General features: G+C 34.4%; 2 protein-coding genes across 2 annotated transcripts; one reads left to right on the top strand and one right to left on the bottom strand.

Moving 5' to 3' along the window:
- Positions 1-219: 219 nt before the first annotated feature.
- LOC131930715 (condensin complex subunit 1) lies at positions 220-15509 on the top strand. Its single transcript, XM_059287303.1, has 32 exons — positions 220-302; positions 3786-3982; positions 4904-4962; positions 5110-5282; positions 5497-5648; positions 6054-6175; positions 6391-6514; positions 6651-6798; positions 6966-7088; positions 7198-7272; positions 7465-7599; positions 7730-7956; positions 8088-8204; positions 8648-8736; positions 8876-8985; positions 9486-9739; positions 9998-10082; positions 10215-10351; positions 10457-10589; positions 10766-10850; positions 10966-11139; positions 11329-11519; positions 11639-11738; positions 12054-12177; positions 12371-12526; positions 12938-13115; positions 13321-13412; positions 13525-13605; positions 13724-13907; positions 14058-14196; positions 14292-14477; positions 15127-15509. Exons 2-32 carry the CDS (start codon positions 3798-3800, stop codon positions 15192-15194), a joined length of 4206 nt encoding a protein of 1401 aa, XP_059143286.1. The 5' UTR covers positions 220-302; positions 3786-3797; the 3' UTR covers positions 15195-15509.
- Positions 15510-19350, bottom strand: LOC131930717 (glutathione S-transferase kappa 1). The gene is made up of 9 exons (XM_059287305.1): positions 19324-19350; positions 18445-18545; positions 18154-18235; positions 17918-18018; positions 16833-16961; positions 16571-16606; positions 16324-16440; positions 16001-16094; positions 15510-15867 (listed from the first exon to the last, which is right to left on the bottom strand). The coding sequence occupies exons 2-9, from the start codon at positions 18508-18510 to the stop codon at positions 15821-15823; spliced, it is 672 nt and encodes a 223-aa protein (XP_059143288.1). The 5' UTR covers positions 18511-18545; positions 19324-19350; the 3' UTR covers positions 15510-15820.
- Between the last annotated feature and the right edge of the window lie 723 nt (positions 19351-20073).

Below are 20073 nucleotides of genomic sequence, written 5' to 3'. Positions count from 1 at the left end.
AGATCTATATCAGATAAAACAATTTTCTTTATTCTTAAGCCTAAATATTAACTAAATAACCTAAATGTATTCTTGGCCTTTCTGAGCTTCTCATGACAACAAATATATGAAGGCAAACGCCATTTTAGCTTCCTAAAAATCATGTGATCTACATTTATTTATAAAATATCTAAAATTATAAACAATCTTATTGGCTAATTGAACTTCCTGTTGGTTTGTTTACAAGTGCGCCTATTTTGAAACTTTGGATTACTTTCGACATCTAGAAAGTGGAATTCCTAAATTCTACTTAATGTTTAAAAGTAAGACGAAAAAAATAGAACTCACTTGAGAAAGTACCCAAAGTGCCTTTTAAGTGATCTATATTATTTCGATAAAGCAGTAATTAGTCGTAAATTCTATCTATACGGCATACTTCTCTCTCTCACGTCGTACTCAGCTCAATTCTGGGTTCATGGGCATGGGGAAAAAAAAACAACACAAACACGCCATGTAGCCGCGGCGTGTAGACAGTAGTCGGCATCCAGTCTAGATTTAGATCTAGATCTAGACATCTAGATCTACATGATTTCAGATCTAGTCTTGTCTGAATCACTAGATCTAGATCGTTCCTAGATCTAGATCTAGTTTTAACTTGGCCTAATTTTTTTTTTAAAGTAGTCCTAGAATAGATCTAGAGTAAAGTTCCACGCGCGGTCACACATAGCGGAAAATTCCAAATTCCCGATTTTCATCGGGCGCTATTTTATAACCGTTTCACACAGAAACAAACCGAAAGCACTGTATTACTCCGCTGCCATTCTACTGTAATATGTATGAGTCATTTTGTATTCCTACGCATAGTATTTAAGATATTCATGTTTTAGTGACGTCCCTCCTTGCGATATTTTTTTTCCCTTTTTTTTTTGCCTGCGTACGCAAGAACCTGCTTGCCAACGAGCGTATTGTATACGTTTTGATCCAATTTTAATAATTGAAATAAATATTTTACACACTTAAACGTGTTGTTGATTGTATTATTAATTAATAGATTGCAAAAATAATAATTAAAAACATGTTAATTAAATTAATTAAAGACATTAAAAGTTGACCCAGTGATGACTCAAGGGACGCAACTATAATAATCATAACAAAGGGACGTAACAACCACTAAAAGACATAACGTAACATTTGCTTAGATATGCTTGTATGTAGAGACACAAACTAGATTTAGAAGAAGTAGATGATCGAAATAATTTAAAACAGCAGAAAAAAATAGAAAGTATACAGATTCTAGGCTTAGTTTGAAATATAGAGCATCTAGAACTAGGCTAGTCTAGCTCAAGTCGTTGGTTACGCAGCGATGTGAAACCACCGTAATCGACACCCAAGCTGCGGCCACCCCTATTTACCTATCAGGTTGCTTTATTAGCCTTATCTATCGTATGTAAAGTGTCCCGCATATATTGTAGAAGCTATTTATAGTTAACCTAGTTATAAAAAGCTTTGATTGGTTGGTTTTATTCATCTCATCCGGGACCTAGTGTTTTTCATAGGGGGAACTAGAACCGCCTACGACGTCATACCTCGAAACTTTAAAATTTAAAAACTCGACTTCCAGAAGGAGAAAAACAAAAGAATTTGACCTGGATATATTTAGAAATGGACAGGTTTACAGCAGATATCGGTAGTTTCGTATAAAACATCAAAACAAATATTGTACGAAGCGATAAACAGGCGATGATCGCACCGGTGTTTTAACCGCGCGTGGAACTTTACTCTAGATCTAGAATCTTGGCCCAGACTACTTATTACTTTACTTTTACATTAACTTAATCATTAAGCTAAGAAAGAAGCTTTTATTTAACTTGCTTTCTCATCCTGTCGTCAGTCTGTCTAGATCGAAACGGCCTGACAGATACGGTTTGTAATTGGTACGTGGCCTACGTGGGTCAAGACATGAAATGAAGACAATGCATCATGACATTCAATTTGACTTAATTGGTCGCCTGATTAATTTTTTATGAATTAATAAAAACTAAAATTTGACCAAATTAGTAGACCCAGATTTATCGAAGTGTCTATTCACAGTCGACTGTGAATAGCCGTGGTGGGGCTATTCACAGTCGTATTCACGTGACCATTTTTGATAGATTTAATGTTAAAAATACCTAACTAGGCATGAAGATGTGTGATCGAGAGGTCATTGGGAGTGGCTGCCGTGCCAGAAGGAGTGGGTTCAAATCCATTAGATTAGATGCCCTATTTCTATGACTTAATGTACGCCTCTCAATCTTAATATCAAAGTATTTTTTCAGTTACTTAAGTTACTCATCGAAGAGTTACTTTTGTTAATTTTTTTGTGATGTAATTGTTGGCATATCAGCAAAAAAAAAAAAAAAGAGAGAGAGAAAAACACAAAAGTGTGATGGAAACTCTGAATTATAGCTGATGAAAAAGGACATCTTATTTCACCTGATATTTATTCTATGTGATAATGTGAATTTTTAATGATAATTGTTAAGTGAATAGCAATGTGAACAACCAACTAAATTTTTCGATTAGCAACCCCCCCCCCCCCCCCCTCAAGATTTCCATTTGCACCCCGCCCCTCAAACTTTCAATTGCACCCCCATTTTGGTGCCCCCTAAGGTCGGCGCCCGGGGACATATGTCCCCCCCTCGCTACGCTACTGTCTATGACCTACGTAGCCTGTAGCAGATATGTCTGATATGAGCCTAAAAGCTAAACTAAACTTTAATTGTAATAACTTTTTTATAACAAATTAAAAATAACACTGCTCTCTTAATCTATACCTCATTCCCCAGTCACAATAAATGCTTTTATTATTTTAAGATATTATTCACAGTTGTATTTAGCATGAAATGACAGCCGACTGTGAATAGCCGTATTGGGGCTATTCACAGTCGGCTGGGAATAGCCCCAATATGGCTATTCCAAACCGGCTGGGAATAGCCTTGGCCTAGATTTATAACGAATATTGAGTAGATGTATTTGTCATTTGAGTGTGAACCACCATCTCCGCTTGGCATCAAGTAAGTCTACAAACTTTAACAACATTAATCATTAAATCAGTCATCATTAACTTTAACTTAACAGTACAGTTTCCTCAGTTTATGACTTATCTCACTCTCACTGCTAGATATCTAGAACTGATCTATTTTCTAGATCTAGATTACATCTAGAATCTATTGGCTGGGCTCGGGATTTCTATTCTAGACTTGGTTCTTCTAGATCTAGAATTTCTTTCTATATGTTGAATTATTTTGAATTTAGGTTTTAGATCCTACTAATTGATTGAACTTCTGCTCTGCTAGTAGATTCTATCAAATTCTGTAGTATCTAGATCTAGGCCTAAGTAAAAGTTTATTTTACAATTGTGCTTTTTCCCCTCATTCTGCAAATTACCAGACCAGCTTGGATCAAGAACAGTTAAAGTTATTACTTATGCTGATATTACATAACTAAAGTAATTTTATGAGAAGCTCATGTCCAGAACACACACCTAAATAAAAGATATTTTAAAGTATAAATGAATACACAATGTATCAGTAATGTCAACATTGGATAAATTTAGCAATAACCACTTCACAATCATGAAATACACAAAATTAATAAAAATTAGTTAACAATTACAAAGCATAAATAATTATATTAAAATTTTTGTAATTGATTATGCAAATCTATAAATGTGTTGTATAGCATATACTAGATAAGAACAATAATATTATAGCTCTTTAGATAATTGGGAACAACAAAAATTATAATTAAAATATCATTTGCAGGTTTGCTGAGAAATGGAGTTTGCAATACCAACATGTAAAGATGAACTGCTGAGCAGAAGAGATGCCAGGCATTATGTGGTTGAAGACTTGTTCACGGTTAGGCAAATAGTGCCAGCAGTTCAAGCATTTAAATCTGCCTGCCATGGAAACCCTAATTGCATTGTTGAACATTTTGATACACTTTTTAGTGTACTTTGGTGAGTTGGAATATCAGAGTATTATAAAATTTATTTCATCTTTATATGGCCTGCAAAGGAATGTAAAATTAACAAGACCCTTGGAGATCTATATATACATAATTCTCTTCTTGGGGACCATAGAAAACACCAAGCAGTAAGCGCGCCTAGCAGCCCCCTCTCTCTTCCGCTCTAGGCATACCCCTACCACCCCCACATGGTCTGGTGAGCTGTGGTTCACGCTAAATGTTTACAATTGTAGAGCCAGGGTTTAGTGACGTCTATTAGGGGCAGATAATTTAGTTTGAAACTATTTTAAACTTAGGGGAGGTAACTAAGAGGAGGCTGCTTTCATGGGGGGGTGTAGGGTAGGGGTTGGGGAAAGGAGGGTGGGGGGGGGGGGGTATCGTCCTTAACAACCTACTGATTGTGTTTTAAAGCAAATATTTTCAGTGGCAGCATTGGTAATGTTGAATTCACAAATTATGAATTACTGAAAAGTAGAAAATAAAACAACTAAATAGCGGCATGTGATACGCCGCGGGTCCGCTCGTAATTTATAATTCATCGGTTTCAATTACCTTGGCAATGGCATATTGACGAGATAGTGTGGTTAGCAGATGTGAGTCAGGTACCCATCAGAGCTGGGTAGACTCAGTGGATATTCTACAGCTGAATTAAGTCTAATGTTACCTGTTAATTTCTGAATAAAATGTCTTCACTATTTAAATACCAGCTAAACTAAAGATGTTTAACATGCTTTGGTCCTTTTACAGTATTTTTATCTAGGCCTACATCCTAACATACACATTTTTACATTCCAAATTATACCTTAAAAAGGTTTTCTCAATTTTTTAAACTTGACAAGTGTTTAACATAAACAAAAACAATACATATTAAATGTATCTTTTGTTCATTTTCTTGGCCAACTTTTTTTTATAGTTTGCTAAAAGATGTGGATACAATAATAAAAGAAGACACATGGGTTCATCTACTCAAAGGTGGGTAGAAAAAGAAAACAATGTGCAACTTTAAATTTATACATTTAAAAAAACATTTGTTATTGCTTTACCTCAGGAACAAGGATATAATAATAATAATTAATAACAACGAAGAAAGAATGTCATTTCAAAATGATTTTTTTACAGGGTGTAAAACATTTTGTCGGAGTCTTTCATCTTTCCTCGATCAGTCTGACATCAGCAGAGAGGAACGTGTGAGAAACTTGAATGCACTAAAGATGGCCTGCTACTTACTCTGTCAGTTTATGGAAGCATTTGATGGTGAAGCTACGCAACCCAGTACCGTTGTTGTTGGAAAAGTATTTATACATTATCTTAATCAGTATTGTACTTAAAATACATTAACTGTTATTTTTTAATGTGTAAGACTAATAGTTAAACTCCAGCCTAAGCTAGAAAAGTTAAGATTACTTCTAGTTAATTAAGAAACCCCTTAGCTTAAACAGTTGCAGCATATTATTTAGAAATTAACAATTTCACGTATTAAAATAATATTTTATGATTGTAATGTAGGGTCGAGGGAAGAAAGCCAAGCCTGTAGCCAGCAACATGAATATGGATTGGGACTCTGAGAAGCTGCATGGTGTTGAGGTGCTACTCTCCTTCATCGAACTATCTCTTAACAAACTCTGGGATCCACCTGTTGCAGAAGAAGAATTTGTAAGGTATGTACTGTTGGGCTAGTGTTTATTCTGTGTCCAACTAGGACTTCAGCCGTCCTGGTTGTTTCTTCAGCTGTCTACAGTAGGAATCCACCTTTCTTGTGTCACTCAGGCTTATCTTGTCCAGCCTCTTTTTCTCAGTAGATTTTTCTTCTGGTCATAGGAAGACAGGCCTTTACCTGGAAATGACATAGTGGTCTAAGCAGGGTTGACCTGTTTTAAATAATAAACTAACTCTTGTTTGTAAGAATGACTACAAGGACAGTAACACACCTTATTATTTTACTGTCCTTTTTAATGTTATTTTATGTTATGCTGCAGTTCACTAATAGATTCTGTTTAGCAGAATTTTGTACTAGTTTTAAAAAAAAAGGTAATACATGAAGATAATAAGTTGAATCCTTACAGTTTAGTTAGTACTTGCTGCTACAAGCTGCTGGAGAACCCATCTGTGACTAAGCTGAAGGATGTCATCACAGTTATAGCTCACATCCTGGGGAATCTGGTCAAACGCTACAATCATGGACTGAGTATGGAGAGTTTTTTTAGTTTTAAAATCAAATAAAAATGCTAGGATTTATCAACTTTGCATGCCCGCTTGTTGAATATTATCCCTCATATTTAATCTAGAGCATTCCAATAATATCTCAGTGTTGGATATCCATATAATCTTTTGTTAGCTAATGATCTATCACAGAGAAAAGTAAAAAATTTATTAAACTAATATAAATACTTTTTCTGTTAGGTGCAAGTGTAAAGATTGATCAACTTCTGAAACATTTTGAGTTTTTAACGCCTTCACTTGTACAGATTGTAGAGGTAATGGTCACTAAACATGGATGCAAGTCCATTATCACAGAAATTCTCAGGTAAAAACAAATTCACTTAAAAATATTAAACAAAATGTAACATCTAAAATAATGCTTTATTGAGTTGTAATCATGCATGTTTTATTTAGTCTACTTAATTACCACAACTCGGTCATCATTTGCTTGATCTTAACAGAGAAATAGGTAACTCCGACACAAAAGAGGCAGCAAAAGACACAACTGCAGCTAAAGCATATGCTTCATTTTTAGTGGAGCTTTCTGAAAAACTGCCTTCCACTGTGTTGCCTTCAGTTTATCTGGTCATTGAACTGCTGGAAAGAGATGTAAGTTCTATGTTAATCAAACATTTTGCTTAAAATCATGCTTTCATGATTTATTACTAAATAGTTCAATTTTTACTACATATACAAATTTTAAACAATTCCTTTTGTAACATTTAAACAACTTTTGCATTAGACTTCAAAATTTATACTTCTTAATTTGTCTTCAGTCCTACACATTGCGTAATGGAGTTCTTGGTATGATGGGAGAGATCATCACAAAATATCTCAGCACAGATACAGTAGATGAAAAGCTGCGGGTTACCAGAGATATGTTTTTTGATAAGCTGGAGGTTTGTTATTTGTTAATTCTAAATGTATGCTTTATAAAAATCAGTCTTCACATAAATATGTGGACATTTTAAACTCATTTTCCTAAGTTTAAACTTGAAATTCTTTTAGGACCACATGCATGATACAAATGCCTTTGTCAGGAGCAAGGTTCTACAGATATGGCTAAACATTGTGACTGAAAAGGTGAATATAATGTTCTGTTTTTAATTAAAAAAAACTTACTTTAAATAATCTGTAGGAAATGTACTTTATTTTAATATTATCTCATTACAAAGCGTAGGTGTCATTTTTATGTTGAAATATTGAATACAAAAAAAGCTTGGTCTATTATTTGATTATGGATTTATAACTCTACACTTTCTGGTCCTTCCCTAGTGTCTCCCGCTGTTGAGACAAGAGACGGTCATGACATTGGCAGTTGGTCGGCTGAATGACAAGTCCAGTATTGTCAGGCGTCATGCCCTACAGTTGATCACAACCCTCATCAAAAGTAACCCCTTCGCCTCCAAGGTAAACTGTTTAAGCCTTTAGCATCCAAACTAAAACACAGTGGCTAAATATTGATAATTAACAGCTAGAATACACTTCACTACCTTTGCTCTGACGTGTGTACATTAATCTTTTTTCAAAACGTTTTCAGTTGCCTGTTGAGGATCTTAGAACTCACTATGAAAAAGAAAAGGCACAGTTAGATGAAATGGCCCCTAAAGTAGAAATTCCCGTAACTCCCAGGCCTGTTGATGATAAGGTGACTCTGGACTGGCTGACCATTGAAGAGCAGTTGGTCAAGGGCATTAAAGCTGCTTTAGCTAGCATCAAGCTTGATGAATTGGCTTCTGTCATAGGAGAGGAAGACACATCTGATGAGTAAGTTGCTTTATGTTAATTTATTTGGTTACCAACAGTTTAAGTGATATAGATATGTCCGAATGGAGATACATTTTATTGTTTTATTATTCAAAGATGTTGCACAAGTTACAGTTGGATTAATTTTTCAGAGTGCTCGGGAACATAGTGAAGTACCTAGAAGGTGGGGAAGTAGTAGAAGCCATCACATTAACCCTGGCTGCTATGGAGAGCTTCCCTGATCTGCCTGTGTTTGTTGAACATGACAAGTGAGTTGTTTATTGTCATCACTTTTAGCACTTTTTAGTATTCATATACGAAATGAGGAGCAATAGTTTGCTTTATTTGACTCTTAGTAAACACAAGCATTACTGTAAAACACTAAGTTAGACCTATAAATATTTCATAACCTTCTTTGACTCAAACTAATGGTTGTTGAAACTACCTTTCTGGTAGCTAAGTTCCCCTATCAGACATAATGATTCATAGGGAAGATGAAGCAGAACTCATCTGTTTAGTGATCATGGCATATCTAGTGATGGTGTGGTCAGCACTATGTTCAGCTGACTTGAGTCAGGTTCTCATCTTAGCTGGGTGGACTATAGAGTCAGTGATACAAAATTGTGACTTTCAGGTTATCAGTCAAGCACTCTACCAATTGACCACTCCATCCCATACCTTTCTGATACCATGTAATTTTCCACTTTTCTAGGAAACCAAGTTCAGATGATGAGGCTGAAAGCACTGACAACCAAATGGACACCAGAAAAATTTTATCCTCACTCAAGGAGGTGTTTTTTTGTAAGGCTCTTCCTCATCAGATTGTTTTTTTTTTTTTTTTAAATTTCCTGTTTCTCCGGTACATTTATTTTTTTATTTTGAAAAAAAACCCACCTCAACAACAAAATATGTCAATTACTTTTTAACTTTTTGTTTTCAGGGGTAAAGCGCCCTCTTCCACTTCAAGAAGTAGATATTTCATCAAGTGCTGAATCTGACCAAAATAATTCAGAGCTCACTAAGCAGCAAACACTTGTCCAGTACCTAAAGGTAAACAATGCTCAGTTGTTTTACTGTGTTACCCGTAGCAACCTTTATTTGATAATATGTGTAACTTATTTGATTTATAACTTGCCTAAAATGGGTTTTCACCATTTTGAACATTGTTTTTGATCAATATTGAGTATAACCATAGTTGATATTTTACAGTTAGAAAAATAAAAACTTGACAAGATTCTTAACAATTTTCATTTCAGTGATATACTCAGTGATATAAAAATATCTGATATATTTGACATGGCTCTATATGTGCTTGATTCAAACCTATGATGATTGCATACTACTTTATGATAGAAAAAACTTAAAGTAGAATAACTGGGCTATGTCAGGTTCTAGAGAATGAATGTTGCATCAGACGTAGCAACATGACTCATCTAGTAAATCATTAACCTCTGTAAGATTTTTGTTAAGTTGCTTGTGTAAATAGCACTTTGTTATAGTTATAATAATAAAAGACTTAAATACGCTATGTCTTGTTGCCTGATTTTCAGAATTCCCTGAGTTTTGCCACCCAAGTGCAGCAGTGCATCCCCATCATCTGCCAACTTCTCGGCTCAAAAAATACAAGTGATGTTTTCGAGGCCATTCAGTTTTTTGTTGCAGCTGTCGAGTTTGGTGTGTCTTCTGCCATTGTTGGCATTCGCAGGATGATGGTGCTGATCTGGTCCCAGGAAGCCACAGTTAGGGAGGCTGTTGTCAATGCTTACAAGTCACTCTATTTAGAATCAAAAGAGAAGAATCAAAAGTAGGTTTTGTTTTTAACATAATTCTTAACCGTTTCTGGCTATGCTAGACAGCTATCGCTTTTTCTCCAGAATTATATATAGTACTTTCATTTCCAATAAGTGATGTGTAATGCAATGTTGGTTTGTTGAAAAGAATTTCTAGTTTTGTATATTTAATTTTAGTTTAATTACCTGATAATTAAATTTGAAGATAATTATATTTCAATGTCTTGTTAATATGGCATATCAATCCTATATTGTTGATCCATTTGTCTTAGATCTTTTGCCTCAACAATTGTTAAAAATCTGTCAAGCCTGCTGGCAGGGTCAGCTTACAGAGACCTGTTATCTTTAGAAGCCATGGTAAGTTACATTTTTTTTTAAATGACTTTTCCCACTTTTTCTTTCAATATATCATAATATAATAATGTAAATTATGTTTTCAGGCAAACATATAAACTGTTAAAAATTATTTGATCCTTTCTTGGTATTCAGGTGTGTGAGTTTGTCAAAAGCGGCCATATTGGCCAGCATGTGATCAAGGCATTGTGGGAAAGATTTACCATGAAAAGTGAGGCTTTCACAGCTCAAGATGCCAGGTGTGCTGTCCATCTGATTGCCATGTGTGCCCAGTAAGTTTTCAGATATGTTACAACTGTTTTTTATTCTAATCCATGTGTCTGTATATTTTTTATCTTAAATATATGTAAACTTAATACCTGATATTTGTTTTTCAGGGCGGAACCTAACATTATAAAAAGTAACGTTGAGGTTCTAATCCAAGAAGGGTTGGGCCCTCGAGCTGACAATGACTATCTTCTAGCCGTAGGAACCTGCCAAGCTTTGCTCAAACTAACAGTTTCAACCAAGGTATTTCATCAGGACATCTTTTAGTGGCTTTGTTTATTTAGTTAGAATCTGTATAAGCAACCCCTTTTATGTGGTGATCTGTTTAAGAGACCCCTCTTATGTGGTGATCTGTATAAGAGACCCCTCTTATGTGGTGATCTGTTTAAAAGACCCATCTTATCTGTGTCTTTTATCAGGAGAAGGGTAAGCCTGCAGCAGAGCCCCTGCGTTTCCCACAGGATCATGATCTGTTTGAGAGGTTAAAGGCCATTCTTCTGAAAGGTATGTAACTATTCAGTCAGTACATTAACAGCCATAGATAACATAAATATATTAAAGCAGTAAGAAAAACCTCATCTCACATATACTTAATGTATGTATGATGTAACTTGTAAAGGAGTGAAAGACACGAGCAACCAGTTCTGGGTTCCACTGGCCGAACAAGCTTTCACCATCATCTACAACCTCTGTGACACGCCTGATGTTGTTTGTGCTGATTTGTTGACTCAACTTTTGAAAATTTTAAATGAATGTGCTGAGGTGACAGCACCAAAGACAGAAGGTGATGATGGTAAGTGACGACATGTCAGTTATCTTTTTTATTTGGTTTAAGAAGTTAGTCAGAAATTTAATTTAAAACATAGCTAACAATTTTTTCAAGAAAAGAATTATAAAAATAGTCATTTACTTTAATAAGTATCTAACACTTGTATATAATGAATAAAATACAATACTTATATATTATTATATATATTAACAGAGCCTGAAGTTAAGTCTGATGTAGTGTCGTGTGTTCTGACAAGAGTTTTGGCGGCCGCTGGCTTAGCTTCTTTCCGTCAGATGGTGTTTCTCGAGGATGATGTGCTGGGGGAGATGAAAAGAAGGTTGGCAGTCACTGAAGAAAACAAAAAGGGAGCCAACAGAAGAAAAAGCAAAGGAGGGAGTGATAAGGTACATAGGGATTTGTTTCATTTCTTTCTTATGTAAATCATTTTGTTGCACGGTTTATGTAAGACCATTTTTGCCACAAATTGCTACTTTTAATTTTTTTGTAAATCCCTAATTGACAGGCGGCTGAATTAGAAGAAGATATGGCATTAGCTGGTGCATCTGCTGAAGATGCAGAAGCTGAATATGTGAAAAAAGTATGCGAGGTTGAAATTCTTGGAAGTGAGTTGAATTTGTTTGAACTAATACATTTAATTTATAATATAGAGTATAGAGCTACTTGTTTGCAACAGTTCTCATTTTTAATTTTATTCAATTCCAATTTAACTTATAATGCAGAAGTTTGAAACAAATATTACCTATTTTAACAAGTGGAGTGTAAGTTATAAATAGTGTACGAGGAATGTATGTGTCACAGCACTTTCTGTAGACATATTTGCCTCTTTTTTTTTTGGTTAACATTAATGTTTATAGTTATGTAATGCTGAATATTGTTAGATATACTTGAAAATGTTCTTAATGCTTTTTTTTTTTCAGATGAAAACTTTTTCAGTGCCTTCCAACCTTTGATAGAAGGTGTTTGCAGAAACAGTGCCAAGTACAACGACCCAGGTCATCAAATAGCAGCAGCTTTTGCCCTCTCCAGGTTCATGATTATTAGGTCAGTGAAAAAAACATTTTTGGCCTTCATTTCATGTTCTCTGCTATACATTGTATGTTTTATCTAAATACTTTTTTTTTACAGCCATATACATTTTCTGTTTCGGCTATATACATTGTCTGTACTCAGCTATATCCATTGCCTGTTTCAGCTCTATACACAGTCTGTCAGCTCTGTACTTTGTCTGTTTCAGCTCCGAGTTCTGTGAATCCCACTTGCAGCTTCTGTTCACCCTACTAGAGAAGTCTCCCCTTCCAACCATCAGAGCAAACCTTATCATTGCCTTGGGTGATTTAACCATTCGCTTCCCGAACTTGGTGGAGCCCTGGACATCACATCTGTATGGCAGGTGAGGAATGGCTTCCCTATTACATCTTCATAAACGCCTGATTAATCTTAATTTAATGTGTAGATAATTAAAAATAAATTTAGACTTGGTCCATCATTTACTGAAGGGCAACTTGAAGGGCAACTTAGTTTCCACTTTGTTTCATGGGATTGAGTCATTAGAACAACCTTAAGTCCACAACCATCCATTCATATGCAAGGTTAAGTAACAGATCAGCTCTGCCTTGTGGATAGTCTGATAGTGTACTTCTGCACATCAGGTGCATAGTACTTTGATATCAGAGGAATAGATGGAGAATATTTATTTTTCCATTTTAAATTTAGACAAAGGACTATTCTAAGATCACAAAAATACTATTCAGATAGTCATCAAAGAATTAGTGGGTACTAATTACAGACACATTGATTTCAGGCTCAGAGACGACTCCCCTTTTGTTAGGAAGACAACTTTACAGGTTCTCACACATTTGATTCTAAATGACATGATCAAGGTCAAAGGTCAAATCAGTGAGCTTGCTACTTGTATTGTTGATATGAATGAAACTGTGTCAGCACTTGCTAAACTTTTCTTTCATGAGTTTGCTAAGAAGGTAAAAACTGGTTTAAAAAATATATTGATATAATGTTTACCATAAGTTTTCATTGATGATTACAATTAATATAATTGTATTTTATTTTATATTGATTTTTTTTTAAAGAAAAAAAATATCCTACGGGCCTACTTTTTTGTGCAAATTAATTAAGTGTTGAAGTAATTAAGGGTTCAAGTAATCAATTGATTTTGTCGCTGTGTAGGGCAACTCTATGTACAACATGCCCGACATCATCTCACGGCTCTCTGACCCAGATACAGGGGTGGAAGAAAATCATTTCCAAATTATTATCAAGTAACTTTTTCATTTTAATTTTTAAAATTATCTATTGTTTCACTATAGTCTATAAAGTTTCTCAATTTATGTAAGCTTTTCACTTAAAGTAATTTTAAAAACTGTTCTACAGGTACATCTTTTCTCATATTGAGAAAAGTAAACATTGTGAAAGTTTAGCTGAGAAACTTTGCCACAGATTCAGGGGTACACGGTTAGTAGGTTTTGTACTTTACTAATAACTTATTTTGCTGTGTGGTATGGGTTACTTTGTTTAACTAATGCTTACAGCTAGTTTTCAGTATTTATTATTTAACTTTTTATTTTTCCAGAACTGACCGGCAAGTCCGAGATCTTTCCTTTTGTCTGTCACAACTGAGTTACTCAGAGAAAGCAATTGCCAAGCTTTTAGAGAACTTCCCTTGCTACGCAGACAAGCTGGTTGACAATGATGTGTATGGTCATTTTTGTCAAATCATCAGCAAGTCTAAACAGTTCATGCGACCAGAAGCAAGAGTATGTTGCATCTTGAGAATGCTTTAATTTCTTATCATTCACTACCTTTTATCTACAAATACATCTTTTACATTAAAATTAAACAAATTCACATAATTTTAACCTTTTACACATCTATTTTGTAACTAACTTTATATAATATTGAATTAGGCAGCTTTGGAGGAGCTTGAAAGTAAGATAGAACAAGCTCATACTAAAGGTTTAGAAGATGGTGAAGTTGTTATCAAGGCTGCAACTACAAAAACATCAGTATGTGTCAAAGGTAAAGGGAGAGGAGCCAAAACACCAGGTTCGATAACTCTTGGTACTATTTAAATAAGTTGTATTTTAAATTCTTTTTAGGTATTTACATATTTTTAAAAAATATTTTAACCAATTTTCCAGTAAGAAGAAAACAGAAAAAAGTGAAGGAGAGTGATAGCGAGAACGAAGAAGATGAAAATATTGAAAACATAAGCCCACTGAAACCCAAGAAAGTGTTGAGAGGTCAGAAAAAGGTGACCAAGGCCAGGTTTACACTGGATTCCTCTGACGAAGATGATGAAGCTTTGTTTGACATGGGGAAAGAAGGTCAGTAGACCACTCAGTCAAGCTCTAGATACAAAATCTAGATGAATTTTAAAAATTGAGTGGGACCTATCTTTTTTATCAAATATACTATTTTACACTTTTTATGGTTCTTACTGAATAGTGGGTCGGCGTGGTCGAGTCGGTAAAGCTCATGGTTGCTAAACCGAAAAGTCTTGAGTTCGAACCCTCGGGCAGATGAGGCTCGTTAGCTGGGGACAGCCGCTCTTCTAGGAGAGACAACTCCAAAATTAAACAACTGCTGCCTTGTGGTTTGTTCTTGGTTGGACAAAGGCTATGGAAGCAAATCCAAAAAGAAAAGCAGGCTGAAATCGGAGTCAATGGCCTCAATGGCGCATAAACAGTTGACACGTAACGCTTAATTGTGTTGGAGGCGTGGTCGAGTCTGCAAAAAAAGCTCATGGTTGATTAATTCGAACAAAGTCTCGAGTTCAAACCCACTGGCAGATAAATCTCGATCCCCTTCAAACACTGATAATTAAGAACGAAGAAGAAGAAGAAGACTGAATAGTGACTATTATGGATCTTTAAGACTAAGATCTTGAGATTGTTAAGGAGTTTTTAAAAAGATCTATTTGTTAAGGGAAATTAGATCAGTTAGAGAAAGATTTTTTTTTTCCTTTTACCACAGGAGAGGTAGAAAGAGATCTGGACGATGATGACAGTTTTGTTACAAAACCATCTCAGAAAAAAATCTAAGAAAGGAAAAGTACCACTCACACCTGTCTAATTGCTTATCGTCATTTAGTTTTTCATTGTACATTTAAAAAACATGACTGATGAAATTTTTTTAAATGAAAGGATTGTGAAATGGATTTATGAATTTGTAAATATTAAGTCAAACTATCTGGATATCAAAATTGTTAGTTTTCATGTCACCTACAACGCATTCATATCTACAAGTTGTTCCCACATACAGAGTATGTCATCTTGAATCTACTATCATCCCATTCTCTTTGCCTTTCTTTCTTTGAACTTCCATAATTTTGTACAATAAAAATAAGAACAAACTGATTATTGGTATTTATTATAATTTATTATAGAATATTTGTTTTATAAATACTCCACTTTGTCTTAAAACAAACTTAGAATTTACATTTGATTTTGATACACAATGCTATAAGTAGTATAACTAAACACTGTTCCATGTTTACAAGGCATAAATTCTCTGGTTAAAATGTGAATAACAACCAACAATATAATCAACTGTCACAGCTATTGATGCTTTGACAAAAGACTTGCTTGACAATTGTAAATATAACAAAAAAACTTGGATCACAATGAAATCAACAATAAACAAGCTGTAGCTGGATAACTCTACGATGCTATAGTTTGCTTGATATTCCAGGCAGGGGACCTTCCCACTTTTCACCTGATCGAAATAAAAATGTTAACAAAAATTCTAATTAGCTCGTCAGTAAGATTTCATTTTGGAGGTAATGAAACTATTTTTATCCTGTGCTAATTGCAATGTACAATAAATTTAATTAAGATATTTTAATTACCAAGTAAATCAGCAAGTACTGGGAATCTGTCACTCCCAAACACCCATTCTTTTTGGCCATTTACCTCTGTGACAATCATTGGAGAGCCAAATGCCTAGTGTATTGTGGGGCAAAAAACAAATTACAAATGTTATAGAGAGCTTTTTACAGTAAATGGTTGTTTGTTGTAAATCTCATAGAAATATGATGCAACTTTAAAAGTAGGTGTCTGCTGGTAATAATCTTTAGTCAGATGAACATTTGTTTTGCATAGAGACAATGAAATCAGTACCAAATTCAAGATGTTATTGAGATATATGAAGGTAAACAGTACTTTAACATACCCCTAACTGTATGGCTTCCTGTGTAGTCTGTTTTAATTTGTTTTTAACCTTTTCATCAGCGACAAGTTTTAAAACTGCTGCTATGTTCTCTTCAGTCATTCCTGCTTTTTTTGCTGCCTAAATTTTGAAAAATTATAGAAATTATATAAAGATTAAAAAAAGCACTTAAGTCTGTTAAAAGGATAAAAATATACAATTTTCCAAACCACAGAAACTACCGTTAATATTAGTGAGACTAAACACTTACTGCAGCCAAACTACTCTGCTCAGTTACATCTTCATCCTGTAGAAAACAATTCATCTATAAAACTTTGAAATTAAATCATGATCTTAATATATAAAAAGTAATACTTTGCAATAACTTATTAATCAATTCACAATTTTAAAGCTTTTAATCAAGCTTTCCACTGATAATGATATTTAAAAAAACACCAGAGGAATTTAGATTCGTAAATCTGAACAGCTTACATCAAATAATTAAACATGTAATTAACGTAAGAGTACAATACCCTATTCCAGTTCCTCATCCAGAGCTCTCTAGAGACTTTTTCAAGCATTTCAGGATGGGTCATGTCAATGGCTGTGAGGAACCTTTGGGCAGCAAGAGTTCCTTTAATGAACATCATCTCTGATGGGTTCTACCAGTTATTAAAGATAGTCTAAAAGTGAATGAAGTCTAAAAGCAATGATTTAGAGTAAATGTTTAAATTTTTTTATTATTTTGATGTTGATAGCGCAAGTAATCGGCTTCAAGAGAAATCCTTTGATCAGGCTGGGAGATCAGGATAATGCTCAATAACTATCAACCATCACTGACTTAAGATATCTTTCATGTAATCAAAGACAAATTATGTCATGGACAGTAGCTCCAGACCATTGGGTTGACACAAAAATGTAAAATTGTCAATTTTACTGAGAAAATCTGCTTTGTCTGGTTAGTTTTCTAACTCTTTCCAAGTTATATAAATTGTTATAACTGGGTTCTATATGTGTACCACAGTTATGCAGTGAGAGGGTACAACTACCTGATCCAATACCATCTTTCCATATCACTATCATTTGATTATGTTTAGCTATGCTACAGTATATCTTGAGACGCGACGACATCAACGCTTATGAAGGATTTGACAGAATGACATCGGTTACTAACTCTATTTATTGCACAATAAGAAATGGACATCGGACAGCTTGGACAAACGATACTACAACTAGACAACCTAACTCTAACATAACACGGACAAGACTAACTTCAATCTTCTTCCCCGGCAACAACGGAACTCACACTAAAACGTCACTTTCTTGCGTACAGCGTCACACACTCACTCGTTCAATATACGGCCGCACCATCAATCATGCGCACCCATTGCCCTAGTCAAACATGCATCATAACATAAATCATCATGAACTAAGTGAAACCCTTCCAAGTGGTTGTTTCATTTCATCATATCGTCTTAGATTTAAGTTTCAGCACATCTAAAATCACTATATATTTATTTACAAACGTGTATAGATATATATAAAATAAGTATAAAACAATGCCAAAAATTGTAAACTTCATAGAATACTAGTACAGTACTATTATATAATTACGTACCTTTGGAAATTTAATGGGTACATCAAAATACTTCCCAAGTCTTTGCACATCCTTATACATGTAGGCTCCTTTATTTGGTACAGTAGCTGGTGGTTTGTTTCCTTTAATTTGTGTACAAATAATCTTAGTTTTTCACAGGATAAGTTACAAAATTACAACTTTATACGTTAAAATTAATGCCTACAGTATTTTTGAAACTTTTGATTAATATTACTAATGACAGTGAAAGAATTTACCTGATTCATTCATAATCCCACCCAGGAAAAAAGGACGTAATTTAAGGGCTATGTTCCATCTGTGCTGATATCTGCACATTACCTAAGGATATTAGGGCATACATGCAATCATCTAAGACAATAATAGAACATAGCATTAACTATACATTCACTCTATGCCAGTATTTATGAATATTTGAATGTGCATGAACAGACAATGTGTTTCTATAAAACTGATTTTTCAGTAATTTTAAACTCATACGTAATTATTACTACAAAAGACAGGCATTAATTTTTTTTTAAAATACTTACCTCAAATGCAAACCATGTGTATGGCGACACAACATCGTAAAACAACTCCACAGATTTCTTTGACATGGTTTTTTTAAATAATCTTTACACTGGAATCAGGGCTTAGAAAAGGGGGGAGAATGTTTACACCGGTGTCTGATAATGGAATCTTCTTTAAAAAAGGGGTGTTAGGTTACTGGTAGTTAACTAAATACACACATGGCTGGCTAATGTTAATGCTAACCCTAACCCTAACCCCAACCCTGGTCCAACCATACGCCTAACCCTAATTTCTAACCATAAAATTAGTCGAGATTACAATACTACTAACAACCCAACACCCCTATTTTAAAGATGATTCCATTATCGGACACTGGTATCTATAATCATCCGCTTTTTTATAATGGAAAAGTGTGACGTCACACCATCTGAACCCCCTTCCCGTCATTACACACCATCACAAAATTACAGACCCCCCTAAGAGTGTGACAACATTTATGGACACCCCTATGCCCTATAGATAGCCCTATGGTCCTATAGTATTTTAATAGTAACAGTCAGATAGAATAGATAGTAATAGCATTGTCAACTACAATGTTGAGTAGTAACAGTATGACTATGTACTACTACTAGATTTAGTTTAGATTCTAAATCTAGAATCTAGATCCTAGACTTAAGACTAGATTTAGTCTATCATTTAGTTACATTTGATTTTAGATCTAGATCTATTAGTAAGTACTAAGTAAGTAGTAGATTCTACTGCCACTGAACTTTGAACTTATTCAGTTTCAGACAGATATTGAAATTGAATTCAAGTTTAAGTAAGACAATTTAAGCAACAATAATTATTAATTAAATATCTAGATTTGATTGATATCATCGAAGATCTATTTGGCCTACCGTTTATAATTTATAACAGAGATTTAGGCTTATGGATTTAGAACTAAGAAGATAATCAAGATTCCAGATCTACTCAATTATTATTTTCTTGTTTGTTGAACCTAAATCTGCACTTAGACAGTCTAGGCAGTAAAAAATAAAAGTAGATCTAGATCTACTTATCACCCTTATTCTTAACTTACAAAAAGGACTAGACTAGATCTAGATCTAGTAGCGGCTGGTTTGAGGGGGAATAATATTATTATTCCCCCTCAAACCAGCCGCTACTAGATCTAGATCTAGTCCCAATAATCATTAAAAAAGTTTTTAAAAACCCACGTTTTCTGATTGAACTAAAAAGTAGAAAATAAATGCTATACATCACAATAATGCAAGCGATCACTCTACTATAAGCGATGAAAAACGTGGGGCGCCGAAGTAAAAGTTATATTACTATTGATTAGATAATACTATTGACTTTTATTAGGGAGCTTGTAGAGAGTCAACAGTATTAGAAACTGTAAGAAAATCACGGCGCCCCACGTTTTTGATCGCTTATAGTAGAGTGATCGCTTGCATTATTGTGATGGTTAGCATTTATTTTCTACTTTTTAGTTCAATCAGAAATCGTGGGTTTTTTAAAACTTTTTTAATGATTAATATTTTCTACTTTTTAGTCTTTGTCTGTTTGTTTGCATTAAAATCTTGCTATCGATTTTATCTTTTCACTTTTTTTTTTTGGGGTAAACGAAGACAACTCGTAAAAAGACA

This window comes from Physella acuta, unplaced genomic scaffold (assembly GCF_028476545.2).
Source record: "Physella acuta isolate Inbredline_101_S28 unplaced genomic scaffold, ASM2847654v3 ptg001829l, whole genome shotgun sequence".
Taxonomy (NCBI): Eukaryota; Metazoa; Mollusca; class Gastropoda; family Physidae; genus Physella; species Physella acuta.
Note: the sequence above shows the minus strand (reverse complement) of the source record. Positions and strands in the feature narration are given on the sequence as shown.

Bases quoted from the DNA above. Each gene is read 5' to 3' on its own strand.
- LOC131930715 (XM_059287303.1), top strand. From the start codon at position 3,798: ATGGAGTTTGCAATACCAACATGTAAAGATGAACTGCTGAGCAGAAGA. The intron at 4,963-5,109 runs GTGGGTAGAAAA...ATTTTTTTACAG, and splicing joins ATGGGTTCATCTACTCAAAG to GGTGTAAAACATTTTGTCGG. The intron at 13,908-14,057 runs GTATGTTGCATC...ATATTGAATTAG, and splicing joins TCATGCGACCAGAAGCAAGA to GCAGCTTTGGAGGAGCTTGA.
- LOC131930717 (XM_059287305.1), bottom strand. From the start codon at position 18,510: ATGTCAAAGAAATCTGTGGAGTTGTTTTACGATGTTGTGTCGCCATAC. The intron at 16,607-16,832 runs GTATTGTACTCT...TGTTTTCTACAG, and splicing joins GGATGAGGAACTGGAATAGG to GATGAAGATGTAACTGAGCA. The intron at 16,095-16,323 runs GTATGTTAAAGT...ACAATACACTAG, and splicing joins AGGAAGCCATACAGTTAGGG to GCATTTGGCTCTCCAATGAT.